Source organism: Bidens hawaiensis, unplaced genomic scaffold (genome assembly GCF_021521415.1).
Source record: "Bidens hawaiensis isolate Kalapana, Puna unplaced genomic scaffold, B.hawaiensis_p1.1 tig00021520_1, whole genome shotgun sequence".
Lineage (NCBI taxonomy): Eukaryota > Viridiplantae > Streptophyta > Magnoliopsida > Asterales > Asteraceae > Bidens > Bidens hawaiensis.
This window is the reverse complement of record NW_027493349.1, coordinates 7222-24944: the sequence shown is the minus strand read 5'-3', so window position 1 is coordinate 24944 and position 17723 is coordinate 7222. Positions and strand designations below refer to the sequence as shown.

The window sequence follows — 17723 nt, the reverse complement described above, 5'->3', positions numbered from 1 at the left end:
CGGCTATATATCCCTATATAGCCACTTTTTCACCCACTGCAACCTTCGTCTCCCGATGACAAGGTTTGTGGGTGCACTGCTGAAGTTCTATGGGATTCACATATCCCAAGTCCATCCGTTTGGACTCGTGCGCGTTACTCACTTTGAGTTCATGTGCAAATCCCAGCGCGAGGAACCCACTCCTCGGCGCTTTCAATATTTTTATAAGGCCAAGATCCAAGACAATTGGATCTCTTTTATTCCTCGCAGTCAGAAGGTGAAGTGCTCCACTGTTTCATTCAAGAGCCTTCATGACTGGTCTGAGAGGTTTTTTTACATTAAGGCCGGTGTGATCCCCATCCGTATGACCATGCGCTCTATCACTTCTGCGCCTGCGGATGAGGGTGTCCTCAAGAACCCAACTGGCGCATGGGTTAAGAAACTGACCGCCGAACCATCCCCCGCGAAGAAAATTTGCGAGGAGGCGCTGGTTGGGGTCGGCATGAGCAGGCTCTGGGCCGACAGCGCGCTTGAGCCCGTTATCCAAGTCGACAGGTTGTGTAAGTTTTTTTTTTTTTTTTTTTTTTTTTTTTTTTTTTTTTTTTTTTTGTGCGAACATCGTTCTTTTGCTGATATCATTTAACTTGTCTTTGCGCAGTCACCAAGGATTACATCCTTGCCGCTTATGATGAACATGTGGAGGGCGGCTCCGTCGAACTTGGCGCTGGGGAGGTTGGTTTCCCGGATCGCTTCGATGACATGTTCATCCCAGTGGATCTGGATTTTGACTTTGACGGTGACGCGCCTGGTAAGCCTTCGCACTCCTGCTCATTCCTTTAGAATACCCAAGTTTATTAACAGTTCTGTCGCTTGTTTTTGTAGATGCGCTTGAAAACTACGAGCTAGAGCTCGCGGAAGAGGAGGAGGAGGAAGAGGAGGCGCCCCTACTAAAGCGCAAAGCTAAGGGGAAATCTGGCGCAGGGGCCAGTAAGAAACAGAAGAAAGATGACACCCCTGTCGCTCATCCCCATGCTCAAACGAAGGGACCTAAGGAAACCCAGGTGTTTACCACAAAGGTTTCTTTAGCTTCTCTGCCTGTGAGAGTGGGCAGACCTCCTGTCCACTTGAGGTATGGTGGCGTCGCCTCCTCCTTTCGCGCGGCTGAAGAGAGAAGCAGTGCCGCGCCTGCAACAGGTATACTTTATTTATCTTCATCTGGCTGAATTGTTATTAAACCTTTGCTCCTTTAAATGTTTGCAGAGGCAGGGACGGTAACAGATCAGCCGCAGGCGCCACAAGGTGCCACGGCTGCGCCGGGGACTCCATCGAAATCCCCTGTTCTACCCTCTGAAAAGGGTAGAATGGATTTTATGGCGATGTTCGATGCGCGAACAGAATTGCGCCAAGGTAAGTTTTTGCACATATGTCTTCTGAATTTTTCCCTTTGGAGTCAGTCATAAACAATTTTTCCTTGTTTATTTGTTCATAGGAGTTGTAGCTGGCGCAACAGTTGCTGGTGATACTCCTGGCGCCGCTGCCGGCGCCGCTGGTTCTGGTCCTGCTCCTGCTAGTGCTGAGTCTCCCCTTATTGGGATTACCAAGGAGCAGGAAACCGTATTGCGCGCCGAACTGGCGGCGTCGAGACCTCCCTCGCCTCCTCCTGCACGAAGCCCTCCCCGCGAGGCTGGTTTGGAGCCTTCCAGGTCGCAGGAGAAGAGGCCTGTTGAAGAAGACGAGGAGGACGAGGGGGTTCAAGTTGAAGACTCCTTGGGAGACCGCGCCAGCCCTGCGATGCCGCAAGTGTTCGCAGCGCAGACTTCTGGTGGGGCTGGCGCTGACTTTCCTGCTTCATCCCCGCAGGTATGTATTGATTTGTTGGTCCGCTGCGCGTACCTCCATATAAGTATGTTTTATGACTTAGAACTTTTCTTGTGTTTTTGCAGGAAGGTGACCACGTTTACCGCCCGAGATGGAATATTAATGAAGAGAGTTCCTTTCAATCCATGGGCGTATGCGAGGACTTCTGGGCTCATGCCGTGCCTCCTACTGAAAGGAGGTATCAGGAGGGGCGCACCCGCGCGGACTTGCTGAACGACCATGTTTTCGCTGGGTCGGCTTTCTTCGCTGCTTCCCAAGAGCTTTGTCGTGATTATATTAAAGTACGCGACGCTCTTGTGGAAGCCCAGCGAGAGGCTAAGGTGGCCGCCTGGAACCTGTCTGATGCTCGCGCGCGAGCTGAGAAACTCCAGGCGGAGCTCAGTGAAAACCGAGCAAGTGCCAACACCGCATACATCAAGCGCGGGCATGAGCTCCAAGCTGCGCGGGAGAAGCAGCAGTTTGCGGAGGCCGAAGTTGCCAAGTACGCGCGCAGAGTGCGTGTCTTGGAACAGCAGGCCGAGGCGCGTGACCAAGCTATCGTCCAGAGTATCACTGAGAAATCATCACTGGAGAGCGAGGTTGCGCGCCTGAAAAGGGATTTGGCGGCCGCGCAGGCCGATAGAGATGAGGCCTTGGCGACGGCGGCGTCTAGCCAGGAAGCACTTGGTGCTGCGCAGGCGGAGAAAGAAAAAATTTTGGCGGCAGCAGCGTCTGATAAGGAGGAACTAAAAAAGACTAAGGAAACTGTTGAGTTATTAAACTCTCAGGTTCCTGCCCTCGAGACGTCTGTTGCTGGCCTCGCGCAGGATCGCCAATGGCTGGTGTCACAGGGCATGGCTCGCTGCGCTTTGGCGATGAAATATTCCGCCGAGTTTCAAGCCCTTGTGATGGACTGCAATGCCGCCGCGCGTTTGGTGGGCCGAGCTGAAGGGTTTACGGATGGGTATGAGTATGGCATGTTGAGGAAGAACCCATCCGAGTACCCTTACAAGAGCGATGCGGCCTGCGCGGACATGGCCGCGGTGGGGGAAAAGTATATGAATACTCCCATCCCCATCCTTATGCAGGTACCTTGATCTTAATGAGTTTTACTTGACTAACTTTTCTAAGTGTTTTGTACTCATTACTTTTCTAATGATTTACAGATAGCTGCGCTTGCTGACCAGCCCGACCTCGGCGCGCTAAAGAAGTTGCTTGATGATTGCGAGAGGTCTGGTGGCGATGATGGTGGCGCGGGGGATGTTGCCCCTGCCACCGGCTCTGGCGCGGCGAAAGAATCTGCTCCTGACACCGTTGTGATCGAAGACTCCAATGAGGAGGAAGAACTTGACTATGGTCAGTTCGGGGATGAGGAGCAGACCGCGCCAGATGCTGCGGGAGATGATGAGGGTGATGAAGCGGCTGACGTCGACGTGGAGACTTGAGAAGCCCTTCATCAAATTTTGTATATTTATTTTTTATACTTGTAATTTGTAACTCATCATACTTGTAAATTTCGATCCAATGGAATGAAACTTGTTCTCTCCTTTTCACATCTTGCGCATTTCCATTCATCTATTCATGTTTGATTGTATAGATATAAGATATGCTTGCACGTTAAAATAAGAACAAGGTTGTAAGGAAATTATTCCCTTAACCTCTGTTCTATTTTGTATGTGGTTTTCGCAGTATCTTGCTCATGCTGACATGCGCGCTAACTTTTCGTTAATTCTTTTTCGCGCGTCGTTGTCGCGCGGTATGGAAGTATGAGTTTAGCCATTACATGTCAGCTTGTGTTACTCAGATATCCACTATGATTCCGCGCGCGGCCTCGACCTGAGACCTTAACATGATATGGCATGTACTTTGCCTTAATTGTGTTTAAGGATTTTTATGATCAGGCTACGCGGGATGTAGGATGGATGTTTGTGAGTGTTTTGAGCTAAGGCTCTTTGTTTTGGGCTAAGGCCCTGACGTTTTTAGAGTTAAGACTCATTAACGTGTTTGAGCTAAGGCTCGTAAGTTTGGGCTAAGGCCCTGGCGTTTTAGAGTTAAGACTCGTTAACGCGTTTGAGCTAAGGCTCGCGCATGTATGTTTTACTTCTCTTTATTTTGCTTTGAAGTCAATATAGTGTTGTCATATTGTTCCAATTAATAAAGGAAGTGTGAAACATGTATGCAAAGGTAATAGAACAAATATTGAAAGATAGCGCGACAAATATTGAAAGATAGCGCGAATCGTCATTCATGATGGCTTAAAAGCCTTGATTACAAATTTGAACTTTTTACATGAAGCATTTTCTAAGTTGTGCCGCGTTCCACGCGCGCGGTATCTTTTTTCCATTCAAATCTTTTAAAGTGTACGCGCCTTTCCCCAAATCTTCTGAAATTTGATAAGGTCCCTCCCAATTGGGGGACATTTTTCCTGGGGGTATTGCGCGACTAGCTTCATTGTTTCGAAGGACAAAATCATTTTTCTTGAAGTGGCACTCTTTAACGCGCTGATTATAATATTTTTCCAGCTTTTTCTTGTATCTGGCTTCATTAATGATAGCCGCTTCTCTGCGCCCTTCAAGCAAGTTAAGGTCCAATCTTCTTTCGCGCTCGTTATCAGTTTTGCTCATCATGAGTACCCTATGGGATGGGCATCCAATTTCTGCTGGGATCATAGCCTCTGTCCCATAGGTTAGGCTGAACGGGGATTCGCCATTGCTAGTTTTGCTTAATGTCCTGTGCGCCCACAGGACATTAGGTAACTCTTCGACCCAAGAATGGGATTCTCCCTCCAACCTTTTCTTCAGCCCATTTAGCAAACTTTGATTCGCGCGCTCCACTTGACCATTCCCCTGAGGGTGGTAGACGGACGTGAAGATTTGGTTGATGTGCAATTCTTTGAGCCAGCTTGATATCTTCCTGTCAGTGAATTGTTTGCCATTGTCGCTCACAATTTCCATGGGAAGGCCAAAACGGCAAATGATGTGGCTCCAGATAAATTGCTTCATCGCCTCAGCTGTGATTTTTGCTAGTGGCTTGGCCTCAACCCATTTTGTGAAATAGTCTATCGCCACTACCAAAAATTTCACTCGCCCTTGCGCTTGCGGCAGGGGCCCCACAATATCAATGGCCCATTTGTGGAAAGGCCATGCGGAGGTGACTGGAATCAAGTTGTTCTTTGGACGCATGGTGTTTGGCGCGTAGCTCTGACATGCCTTGCATTTTTGGATTTCTTTTAGCGCATCCAAGTACATGCCTGGCCAATAGTAGCCTGAGCTCATCGCCTTGGCAACCACCATGCGCGGACCAGCGTGAATTCCACAGATTCCTTCATGAATCTCCCTAATCACATAGGTTGCTTCTTCAGCATCCAGGCACTTCATGAGCGGTCCAAGATAAGAGCGCCGATATAATGTACCATCAAGTAATTCATAGTTCTGTGCCTTGTGTCTTATCTTTCTCGCCTGTGCGCGATCGTCCGGTAACTTCCCCTTCTTCAGGAATTCCGTTATTGGAGTTATCCAGGATGAAGGGGTTGTATGAATTACAAGGACCGATTGCGTTTGCACTGACGGGCTGCTCATTACCTCCACCCTGACATCTTTGCCAAAGTGATCAAAATTAGTTGATGCCATTTTACTCAACGCGTCAGCGGACTTGTTTTCGCTGCGCGAGATGTGTATGATTCTGAAGAAGTCAAACTGCTCAACGAGCTTTTTTGCCTGCTCTAGATACAGAGGCATTGTGTTCTCCTTGGCGTCATATAGGCCGTTGACCTGAGCAGCTACCAAGTAAGAATCAACATGCGCCTCTAGTCTGTTAACCCCAAACTTGCGCGCGATGCGCAGACCAGCCAGCAGGGCTTCATACTCAGCCTCATTGTTGGTACTCTTGAAGTCCAACCTGATAGCATAAGTATATTCATGATTATCAGGGTCCACCAGTTTGAGGCCTGCGCCGGACCCTTCGCTGTTGGAGGCTCCATCAGTGAATAGCCTCCAAACATCTTCTTCATCATTTGCTCGCGGAGGATCTACCTCGCGCTGAGCTTCTTCAATCTTTCCGTCTGGGATTTCCGTGATGAAATCCGCCAAAACTTGACCCTTTATCGCTGGACGGGGCTTATAAGTGATCGTGTGTTCACCTAATTCCAGCGCCCACTTTGTCAGCCTTCCGGAGAGCGCGGGGCGTCGCAAGACTTGCTGGATGTTGTAACCAGTCAGAACTTCAATAGGATGACCATTGAAGTATCTATGGAGCTTGCGCGACGCGTGTGTTAGTGACAAAACTAACTTTTCCATGATGGAATAGCGCGTCTCAGGGTCTGTGAGCACCCGACTCACATAGTATATCGGCGTTTGTATCCCCTTGCGATCCACCACTAATACTGCGCCGATCGCGCGGTCTCCAGCTGACAGGTACAATGTAAGGGTCTCGCCAGGAAGTGGAGCTGTGAGCGCTGGCAACTTTATGAGACATTCTTTTATCTCAGTGAAAGCTTGCTCAGCCTCAGGCGTCCACTTGAATTGGCTCTTCTTCAAACAGTTCCTCAAGGTGTTAACGAATGGAGTAGATTTGCTGGCGTGGTTCGCCAGGAACCTGTTGATTGACACCAATCTACCATTCAGCTTCTGAACCTCTTTCATGGTGGATGGTGAAGGCATGTCAAGGATGGCTTCCACCTTTTCCGGGTTCACCTTGAAACCATCCTTAGTGACCATTACACCAAGAAATTTCCCCTCTTCTGCGCCGAAAGTACATTTGCTCGGGTTGAGCTTCATGTTAACTTCCGTTAGGCGCTGAAGAGTTTCCTCGATGTCTTTGAGCATTTGTCTCTCCTCCCTGCTCTTGATCACCAAATCATCAACGTAGACTTCTAGATTTCTTCCGATTTGTTCACTGAAAACCGAATCCATAAGTCTCTGATAGGTTGCGCCCGCATTCTTTAAACCAAAGGGCATTTTTGTGTAACAAAAAACACCCTTGTCGGTTCTGAAGGCCGTCTTGTCTTCATCCTGTGGTGCCATTTGAATCTGGTGATAGCCTTTGTAGGCATCCAGGAAACATTTGAGCTTGAATGGCGCCACGGAGTCCACCTTTGCGTCGATGTTTGGGAGGGGGTAACAATCTTTCGGACATGCTTTGTTGAGGTCCTTGAAGTCAATACACATTCTCCATGACCCGTTGCTTTTCTTTACCATCACAGGATTGGCTACCCATGTCTGGTATCGAATCGGGCGGATGATGTTTGCGCGCAACAGGTCCTCCACTTGCTCATTCATGGCCTTCGCCTTTTCATCCCCCATGATTCTCTTTTTCTGTGCAATTGGCTCCACCGACTTAAACGTGTTAAGAGAATGTTGCGCCAAGTCTCGCGGGACCCCCGACATATCGGAGTGTTGCCACGCGAAAACCGACGTGTATTTTGTGAGCAACTTTTTCATTCTCAATCTCGTTTCGTCTGAAATGGTAGCGCCAATTGTGACCGTTTGCTCTGGGAATTTTGGGTTTAAAATCCACTTCTCTGGCGCATTGTCAGCCATTGTAAGTTTCATTCTCCCTTCCCGCGGCGTGCTTGTCACTGCGCACAAATGATCGCGGTAAACAAATGCTACGCCTGTTGGTGTAGGGATCCCCAATGCGCCGTGCGCTGGCGACGGTACAGCATTAAATTGGGCAATCGTTCCCCTACCCAGGATCATATTGTGGCATGACGTGGTGGGCAAGACCAAGAAGTTGACAACTTCGGCTCGCTTGTGCTCATCATCCCCCATAGTTAGTTCAAACTGAATCTGGCCTAGGGGATGTATGATTTCATTTGAGACACCACAGATTGGTGCGTTCACAATTTCGAGCCGCGCTTGGTCTGCCGGGTCTAACTTTCTGAAACACTGCTCATACATAATGTCAGATTCGCTTCCAGTGTCCACCAGGACCTTTGACACTTCGTAATGAGCAATGTATGTGGTAATGACGAGAGGACTGCTTATTGAAGGGCCTCCCCTGATTCTTGGGAAGATGACTTGCTGCTCGCGCCAATCTCCGTGGATTTGCGCGCTTCTCTTTCTTGACGTCTGCCCTTGTCGTCCCCCCTCAGCCACACAGATTCTTTTGTACTTCTTGCTGGCAGAGGCTCCTTCCGGTTGCTCATCTTCTATTCTTTGGTTTTTTACCAAGTGAGCCAGCCTGCCCGACTTTACATCCTTCTCGATCGCATCCTTTAAATGATGGCATGCGTCGGTGTTGTGGCCCGGGGACCTGTGAAATTCACAATATTTGCCACTGTTTTGTGGTCCCTTGTAGTGTAGTTGTTTGGGGGGCTTGAATTGGACATTCTCAGTACTTAACACCTGTGAAGGTGTTTTAGTCAGGGGCGTCCATATTCTTGGCAGAGGTCTGCTAGGATCTCTGCCGCCCTCCCTCTTGTCACCCTCCCCGCGATTACGAACTTCTTTTTGGGGCTGTGGTGAGGTTGGTTGCGCTTGTTTTTCCGCAGAAGAAAAACTTGTTGGCTGCAACCTGGACCATACAGAGTTCTGTTTGGCCCTCTTATCTTTGCTGCGCGGTGATTCTGCCTGATGCGCTCTTTCTCTTGCCCTATCTTGGGCAATCTGTTTCTCATTTCTCGCGAAAACTCGCGATGCCTCCATTAACTTGGCCCACGTGGTGGGCATACCATCCTTGCTTACGAGAGCCCGGCGGAGTTGATCACTGCGCGCGCCTTGTATAAAGGCCACGCGCAGGAGCTGCTCAGTTATACCCCCGATTGCCAGGGATTCCTGATTGAAACGAGTGATGTAATCTTCAATCGTTTCATCATTCCTGCGTATGCAGTGCATGATGTCATCAGGATCGCGCGTGTGCCTGCGCTGCTGTACGAAGTGGGCTTGGAACTTTTCTAATAGTTCCTCGAACCCATCAATCTGCCCTGTCGGCAAGCTCTCGAACCATACCCGCGCTGCGCCCGTGAGGCAGCGAGCAAACATATGACACCATGTTGGCATCGTCCAGCTCTCTAGGTTTCCCGTGTTATAGAAACCTTGCAAAAAGTCATCTGGATCTGTTGTGCCATCATATTTGCCCAGACCACTTGGCATCTTTGTCTTGTGCTGGATGGGAGCCTGCGCGATGCGCGCAGTAAACTTTGAGTGTTTTACCAGGATGGCTGGTCTATAGGGCGTGGTTACGTCCACTTGCCCTCTGATCGGTGGGCTGTACGGCATGTGCAGATCCAGATCTGCTCTGGCTCCAGGCGCCATGTTCACAGGCGCGCGAAGCTGTGAGCCTCCTGCATGAGTGTCCCGTGTCTTCCTCATGCTATGCACTTCTTCATCACTGAACTCAGTGTGTGCAGTGTGAACAGAATGTCCCTCTTCCGGCGCGCGCGGCCTCTTTGTAGTCTGCTTATCAAAAGCTTGCCTTTGTGCTTGGTCGGCTAGCTTCTTCTGCTTGACCATTTCGTTGTACTTTTCAATCAGACGCCGCTGCTCGTTTATGAGCCATTCATTCGGATCATTTGCTTCATCTTCTGGACCCATTGGTCCTTTCAGCTTCGCGCCGGCCATATTTTGTAACGTGTGATCGTCTGGAGGAGTTTCAGTCTGGCCGTGAGGGGTTGTGACGAAGGGACGGTTGCTGGTGGTACGCGTAGAATCACGCGGAACCCTCAGAACCTGCTGTCCGTCGTTAACACCCTCACGTTCAATATCCTCCAGAGCTTGATCAACGTTACGAACTCCAGAAACCATGGTGATTGATATTTTTGTAGATCTGGATGAGATCTGATTGCCGTTTGTAACAGTGGATGGCGCCAATGAAGAAACGTGGATCTACTCACTGGTAGCAGATCTACTTTCCTCGGGTATGATTAAACTGTTTCACCGATGGTTCCTCTGAGTCCGTGTTCTTCCACCTACAAAATGAACAACGCCGTTACTTACCCCTCAGAAAGGGACAGAGGGGTCCTCTTTGGGGTAACCCTCCGGCGTGAGAATCAGTATCTTTGTGGAGAAGATAATAATGTGTGAGTCAGTGAATCTCAAGAGTATTGCTGAATCGCTGAATACTCTTGATTATGTGACTGTGTGTTTTCTGTAACTGACTGTGAGTGAATATAATTCAATGTGATTGAATGTGATATCACTGCTTGTAACTGTCAATGATTGAGTGTGAATGAATCTGTCATCAAAGTGGAGTTGATGCTGTATTTATAGTGCTAGGGTTTCCACTGGTTGGGCTCAGCCTCGTTGGCCTCCTCCAATCGCACTGCGCCACGTGTCCTCTGGGACACCTGGCGCTTTCTCGTTAGTTGTAATCATGTGGTAGCACATGTGTCATGCTGAGTTGTCGACCTTTCATTTGGCAGCTGTCAACATCAGCATATTCTTACTCCTTAAAAAGATGCCTTCTGGAAGATTGTCTGACGTGCACAATCAAGGTTGCCCTGATCCTGATTTGGATAAGGACGAGGTTGATTATGTGTACGTGTGATATGCGCCCATCCTGAGGATGCGCGAAGTCTTCTTTTTATTCTCACGCGCAGATATTTCATGCGCAGGTGTGATATGCACGAGCGTGTGATATGCGCCGCGCGCTGGTGCGCCACGCGCATATGTGACGCGCAAGAGCATGTGATATGCGCCGCGCGCATATGTGATGCGCGAGCATATGATGCCTGAGCATGTTTTGTATGCGCCATGCGCCTGGGTTTTGGCTTTGTGCCTTCATAATGTCTTTATCTTGTGGGTTGACCCGCCTTGCTTGGTGTTGAGGCGGGTACATACCTCTTCAATATTGCAATGTTGTTTTATTTACCAATGAATCGCACGTGAATACTGAATTCACTTTAACAAACTTTACGTCTATTTGTTGTTTGTAGGCTTTGCCTTTTTGAAGTACTTATGTATGCAGGTATTAACTAAAGCTCTCCGATGTTGTCTAGTGCCATATGGAACTTAAGTCCTGCGATAACATTCATGCTTGCAGTCATTTTTAGGTAGTGCTTAATGAATCAATAGTGTTAAATTGATCGAACTACTTTCGATTCACAATTTCATGTTTGCAACCTTTAATGATGTGTTTTAGGATGGAGAAAATTGTCATCACAAGTCCAAGCACTATTGCAAAAATAATAGGTACCGTAATAGCAATATCTGGAGCGATGGTGTTCACGTTCTATCAAGGCCCTGATATTTTCGTGACTCCTGATTCATCCGATCTGCTTCTTTCATCACAACCATCTAACTGGATATTTGGAGGTCTTATCATTTTTCTGGCTAATATATTTGGTTGCATATGGAAAGTTTTGCATGTAAGATCTCCCTATATTACAAATTTACACTAAACCCCTTGACTAGCAACCTCTTAGCTTTTTAAATTATTGATTTATGCATCTAGTCCGCGACGACTAAAGAGTTCCCAGATCGGTTCACTGTAGCCTTTTTCTTCTGCCTCTTTGGAACGATACAATGTATCGCTCTATCTCCTTTCCTAGAACCAAATCCAAGTGAATGGCTAGTGCAACCGGGAATCAGGATGATCGCTATTGTTTTTGGGGTAAGTGCATAAAGTAATCGTTTTAGGGGTAAGTGTAATCTAAACTTCTTTGCATAATTTGGTGTTGGTAGATTGACAAGTTTGGTTTGAAGGCTGGTTATATGATTCTGTATCGCGTAAATGCTATTACTTGGTGCTTGGAGAAGAAAGGTCCGGTTTTTGTGGCCATGTTTTCGCCACTCTCCATAGTTACCGGGGTCATTTTGGGTGTCACGTTTCTTGGTGATTCACTTCATTTAGGAAGGTAAATGCTTATCTTTTTGTCATGAAAAAAAAAAAACTAATAGGGATATTACAATATTAGAATTTCATAATGACAAGGATACGGTTTATGTTAATCAAAAATTGTAAATTTTCTTAGTCATATTCGGACATCCAAACAACTAATGAATCTCGGGATATGCTTCATATGGTGGAAATCAGGCCCTTGATCGAACACACAAACATAAAATTGAACCCAGCTTAAACTCTATTTTAATAATAAAATAAAATCAACTAGACAAGACTTATTAATTCAAACTAACAATTATTCTTAATTTAAATATATATATAAAAGACGTACGTAATAAATAATTCACCAAGAACTATCTATAACATGTATTGATATCTATCTTCTTAATTCAAGATTAATGTCTTCATCACACGCGCCTCATTCCATTTAAGCTTACTTGTTGGTGATTGCTAAAGGATTTTAACTGATTGTTGAAATATGAGTTCATATAATCAGTGCCATTGGAGCAGTGATAATTGCTACAGGATTTTATGCTGTGATGTGGGGGCAAGCTAAAGAAGAAAATAAGCAAAAGAGTTGTTTAGACTTTGTGAATGAATCTGGATCATCAGACCAAAATGCTCCTTTACTACAATCCTCAAGTTAATCAAAATGTTAATATGTTGTGGAAATAAGTATTTACAAGACTTGTAATATAATATATATATATATATATATATATATATATATATATATATATAGTTTATTATAAAGTTTACTAGCGAGACTTATGTTATGTAAATTTTTAGAGTTAATGACCATTTTCGTCCCTGTGTTTTGCTACTTTCGACACTTCAGTCTGAAGTTTTAAATTTTGTTAATTTAGTCCTCATAGTTTTAAATATTAGCCAATTACGTCCCATCCGTCTAACGGCATCCAGCTATGTCGTTAGTATAAGGGTATTTTTGTCTTTCTCCTTTTTATTTTGAGTTAATATCCATTTTAGTCCCTGTGGTTTGATACTTTTGCCACTTCGGTCCAAAATTTGAAAATTTGTCATTTTAATGTTCAGTTTAATTCAGTTTTTTTTCTATAACCCTGAAAAGCATAATCCAAGCCCAAAACCATCGAGCAACCTCCAATAAAGGTATGCATTTACTATGTTGACAACAGTAATCATACCTGCCTCATATTTAGTTTCTAGACATTTCCTAAACTCTCCTCCATGGTAGAATTCAATGGTAAAGTGGTCAAGGTAATTCCCTGAAACATAATTGTACATAAAAAACTAAAAATCATTTCTTTGATTAATGTATAATAGTTGATTTCGACCCAGATGCTGATTTCGACCCAGATTTTCGTTATGATATGTTAATCTCTAGACCCTAACTATTATGCATTCATCAAATAAACGATTTTTAGTTTTTTCCATACAATTTGGTTTCAGGGAATTGTTTTGACCACTTTACTATTGAATTCCACCATGGGGGGAGTTTAGGAACCGTCTAGAAACCAAATACGAGGGGAGAGGGTATGAATACTGCTATTGACAAGGTAAATGCAGACCTGTTTTGGTTGATGCTCGATGGTTTTGGGCTTGAATTATGCTCTTCAGGGTTATAGACAAAAAAAAAAAAAAAACTGAATTAAATTGAAAATTAAGTTGATAAATTTTCAAACTTTGGACCGAAGTGGCAAAAATATCAAACCACAGGGACGAAAATGACCGTTAACTCGAAATAAAAAGGAAAAAGACCAAAATGCCCTTAAACTAACGGCATAGCTGGATGCCGTTAGACGGATGGGACGTAACTAGTTAATATTAAAACTATGAGGACTAAATTGACAAAATTTCAAACTTTGGACTGAAGTGACGAAAGTTGCAAACCACATGGACGAAAATGGTCATTAACTCAAATTTTTATTGTAAAATTAGTTTAGCTTATTTAAAGAAACGAAGTACATGTTGTAGTTTCCTACTCCATTGTAGTAACTATTTTGTAATGTAAATACTATCAAATATTCAAATTATTCAAACCTAAACACGGAGAGGAGGGTGTAGTTTTGATTGTATAAAATAAATTTCAAATTGAGCATGTGTAGAACCCAATCATACCTTTTTTAAGGGTGTGAAAAAACCGAATACACCGATTCGAATCCGGACCGAAAAATCTAAACCGAAATAATCGAACGGAAACAAAAACCGACGGTTTGGTTTTATGTTTTTATAAATCCGCACTAACGGTTCGGTTTTGGTTTTGCATGTAAAAAACCGAACTGAACCGAATTCCTAAATTTTTATTTTTTATTTTTTATATTAAGTAATTTATATAAATATAATAAACATGTAACTCAAATAATTTTTATCAAATGTATAATAGTCTATTATATTACAATTAACAAAATTATTTATACCTAAATTCATTATTTTTGTCATTTTTTTCGGCCTCAAAGTTTCAAGCTAAAATGGCAAAAATCGTAAAAGCCGAAACCGAGCCGAAACCAAAACGAAAGCGAAAAACCAAAACCGAAAACACCAAAACCGAACGATTTAAAAAACTCCAAAAGCTGAAGTTTTGATTTGGTTTTAGCCAAAACCGTACCGAAACACACCAACCACACCCCTGCCTTCTTTGGACATGCATTATTAATTTGTTTTCTATTCAAACATGTATATAGTATTTCTTCTAGTACTTTTAACTAATTTAACAATATCATTGATTAGCTTTTGAACCCGTGTATTACACGTGATTTGTCAAATAATAAAAACAAAAATATCCATTATTTGAAAGAAATGAACAAAATTATAGGTAAAAAGAAGATAAAATATATAGTACAAACAATAAGAAGTTTATAATCTCAAATTTACAAATTCGATTTTTTTATATACAACATTTGCAAAAATTGTTTTGACCAAATACCCGTGGATAATTATGATAAATGAGATGAGAGATTAGAGAATTAGAAGAGAAATTATAACTCATTTCTTAAAATTGTTTTGTCTCATCACTATGGATATGTAGTATAAATAAGAAGAGAAGTTAGAGAATTAGAAATGGAATTGTAACCCATTTGTCAAAATTATTTTGACCCATGACCAATGTATAATTAAGATGAATGAGATGATATATTAGAGAATCAGAAAGAAAATTATAACCCATTTACCAATATGAAATTGTTACAATGAATGTGGGATTGTCACATCATCCTCATTATTTTCTTTTATTAGTTGTTAGATAAGATTATATTAGATCAGATTTCTAGATTTGTATTCTATATTCGTTTAATTATTTATATGTAAGATTTTCATAAGATTTCAAAATAATATAATATATCAAATTTGGTAACCCCAAAGTCCACTCTTTAACTTCTATAAACTCAAGGACAAGTTTTTAATAATATTTTATACATGATTCAAAACATAAATAACAATTAAAAAACCCCTATGGCTTAATTTTGTTTATTTGTTTATCATATGCTCACGAATCACATTCATAGCAGATAATGTCACCATTGTGATCGCGGAGAAGATTGAGAATTGGAGATGGCAAGAAGAAGTGACGAGCCATGGTCAGGGCGGAATGACGTGTTGTCATCTCTCTCTCTCTCTCTCTCTCTCTCTCTCTATATATATATATATATATATATATATATATACCTATGGTCGGCCAGGGCCTTGTGCAGGGTGTAATCACATTTTTATGGACCGTTGCATTGTTTTAGCGTGCCATTGTAACTAATTAAGATGCATCTCATAACTAAACGATTTAGACACACCATTATAAACTAGTTAAGATGCGCACTTATAATCAATGGTGTATCATTGTTTTTTTAAAGGCTGTTGTTAAAATACATTGCAATACAGTTTTATTTACCAGCGAATCGAAACTGAATACCGAAGACACTTTAACTAATAATTTTTACAAGTTGCGTTTTGTTTGTGGCATTCGAATTCACTCCATATGACACTTTCACAATTGTTTGGTGCTCTTAAAACATTTCTACTTCTAATTGTAACGAACTTTATGTCTATTTGTTGTTTGTAGGCTTTGCCTTTTCCAGGTACTTATGTACGTAGGTATTAACGACAGCTCTCCGACCTTGTCAAGTGCCATCTCGAACTTGAGTCCTGCAATAACATTCATGCTTGCTGTCATTTTCAGGTAGTTACTAGTGCTTCATGAACCAATAGTGTCAACTAGTATGATTTGACAGTCAAAACTTGACATGAACTACTTTTGATTCACCTTTTTCATGTGTTACCTTTAACTAATTAGGGTGTTCAGGAAAATCGAAATCCTAAAAAGAAAAAAAACGAAATTGAAATATATATATAGCGATTCGAATTCTTATTTGGATATTTGGATTGGAGTGATCTGAATATCCGAATAACTAATTTGGATTCGAATATGGAACATAAACATATTCAGATTGTTCGGATATCTTTTTAATCCAATTAAATAACTTGTTCTTTATTGGTGTTTTCCGGCTTTGTGTCTTTATTTAAACTATTGATTCAAGTTTGAACTTTAAATTTGTACTCAAGACTACGTTTAATTTTCCGGTTTTGTATGTTTATTGCGTATCTAAACTAGTAAATGTTAGGAACCAAATTTAGAAAAAAATTGTTATTCAATTTCGGATAGATTTGGATCGGATAGGAATATTCGTAATTCAGATCGGATTTCGGGTAGTGTTCTAGGATTTTCAAATCCGAACTGAATAACCCGGTATTTGATCCGATGAACATCCTTTATTGACGTGTTTTAGGATGGAGAAAATTGACATCACAAGTCCAAGCACTATTGCAAAGATAGCAGGTACTGTAATAGCAATATCTGGAGCGATGGTGTTCACGTTCTATCAAGGCCCTGAAATTTTCGCGACTCCTGATTCAACCGATCTGCTTCTTTCATCACAACCATCTAACTGGATATTTGGAGGTCTTACCATTTTTCTGGCTAATATATTTTGTTGCATATGGAACATTTTGCAGGTAACATCTCATCCCATTATTACAATAACCCCCTAGACTAGCTTTTAGCTTTTAATTTTTTAATTTGTGCGTCTAGTCCGCGACAACTAAAGAGTTCCCAGATCAGTTCACTATCGTTTTCTTCTACTGCTTCTTTAGAACGATACAATGTACGCTCTATCTCCTTTCCTAGAACCAAATCCAAGTGCATGGCTAGTGCCACCCGGAATCAGGATGATCGCTATTATTGTAGGGGTAAGTCATAAGTGCAATAAACTAAACTAATTTTCTTTTCATGATTTAGTGTTGTAGATTGACATGTTTTGTTTGAAGGCTGTTTATTCGCTCTTGTTTCGCGTTAGTGCTATTACTTGGTGCTTGGAGAAGAAAGGTCCAGTTTTTGTGGCCATGTTTTTGCCACTCTCTAGTTATTGGAGTCATTTTGGGTGTCACATTTCTTGGTGATTCACTTCATTTAGGAAGGTAAATGGTTATTTTTTTTGTCATGAAAATAAAAACCAAAAGGGGTATATGGATGTTCACAAATGTAAATTATCTTAATCATATTCGGGCATCCATACAACCAATGGATCTCCATATATGCTTCATATGTTGAAAATCAGACCCTTGATCAGCCACACAAACATGAGATTGAACAAACTCGTTCGTCTCATTTGTACTAAATTCATTCTAATCACTCGAGCTCTATATAATTAATCAAATAAACCAACTAGATAAGACTTATTAATTAAAATTAACAATTATTCTTAATTTAAATAGAAAAGACTCAGTAATTCATCAAGAATTATCTATAACACGTACGTCTTGATCTTTATCTCCTTAATTCAAGATTAATGTCTTCATGATACACGTCTCATTCCATTTAAGCTTAATTACTTGTTGGTCATTATGGGAATTTAACTGATTCTTGGAATTTGTATTCATATAATCAGTGCCATTGGAGCAGTGATAATTGCTACAGGATTTTATGCTGTGATGTGGGGGCAAGCAAAAGAGAAAAACAAGTTAAAGGATGAGATGGATAAGAGTTTAGACTTTGTGAATGAATCTGGATCATCTGACCAAAATTCTCCTTTACTACAATCCTTAAGTTAATCAAAATGTTAGTATGTTGTTGAAATAAGTATTTA

The 17723-nt window shown here is 42.5% G+C and overlaps 1 protein-coding gene and 1 pseudogene across 2 annotated transcripts; both read left to right on the top strand.

The window, feature by feature from the left end:
• The first annotated feature begins 10990 nt into the window (after positions 1-10990).
• LOC143563771 (WAT1-related protein At5g40240-like) lies at positions 10991-12263 on the top strand. The gene is made up of 4 exons (XM_077051239.1): positions 10991-11140; positions 11227-11385; positions 11457-11629; positions 12113-12263. Exons 1-4 carry the CDS (start codon positions 10991-10993, stop codon positions 12261-12263), a joined length of 633 nt encoding a protein of 210 aa, XP_076907354.1.
• Positions 12264-15617: 3354 nt separating this feature from the next.
• LOC143563772 (WAT1-related protein At5g40240 pseudogene) lies at positions 15618-17199 on the top strand (annotated as a pseudogene). Its single transcript, XR_013140722.1, has 3 exons — positions 15618-15760; positions 16368-16593; positions 16670-17199. The product of XR_013140722.1 is annotated as a WAT1-related protein At5g40240 pseudogene (transcript).
• The last annotated feature ends 524 nt before the right edge of the window (positions 17200-17723 follow it).

Coding starts and splice junctions, on each gene's coding strand:
- LOC143563771 (XM_077051239.1), top strand. CDS start 10,991: ATGGTGTTCACGTTCTATCAAGGCCCTGATATTTTCGTGACTCCTGAT. Junction 11,141..11,226: donor GCATATGGAAAGTTTTGCAT/GTAAGATCTCCC, acceptor TTATGCATCTAG/TCCGCGACGACTAAAGAGTT. Junction 11,386..11,456: donor TGATCGCTATTGTTTTTGGG/GTAAGTGCATAA, acceptor TGGTGTTGGTAG/ATTGACAAGTTTGGTTTGAA.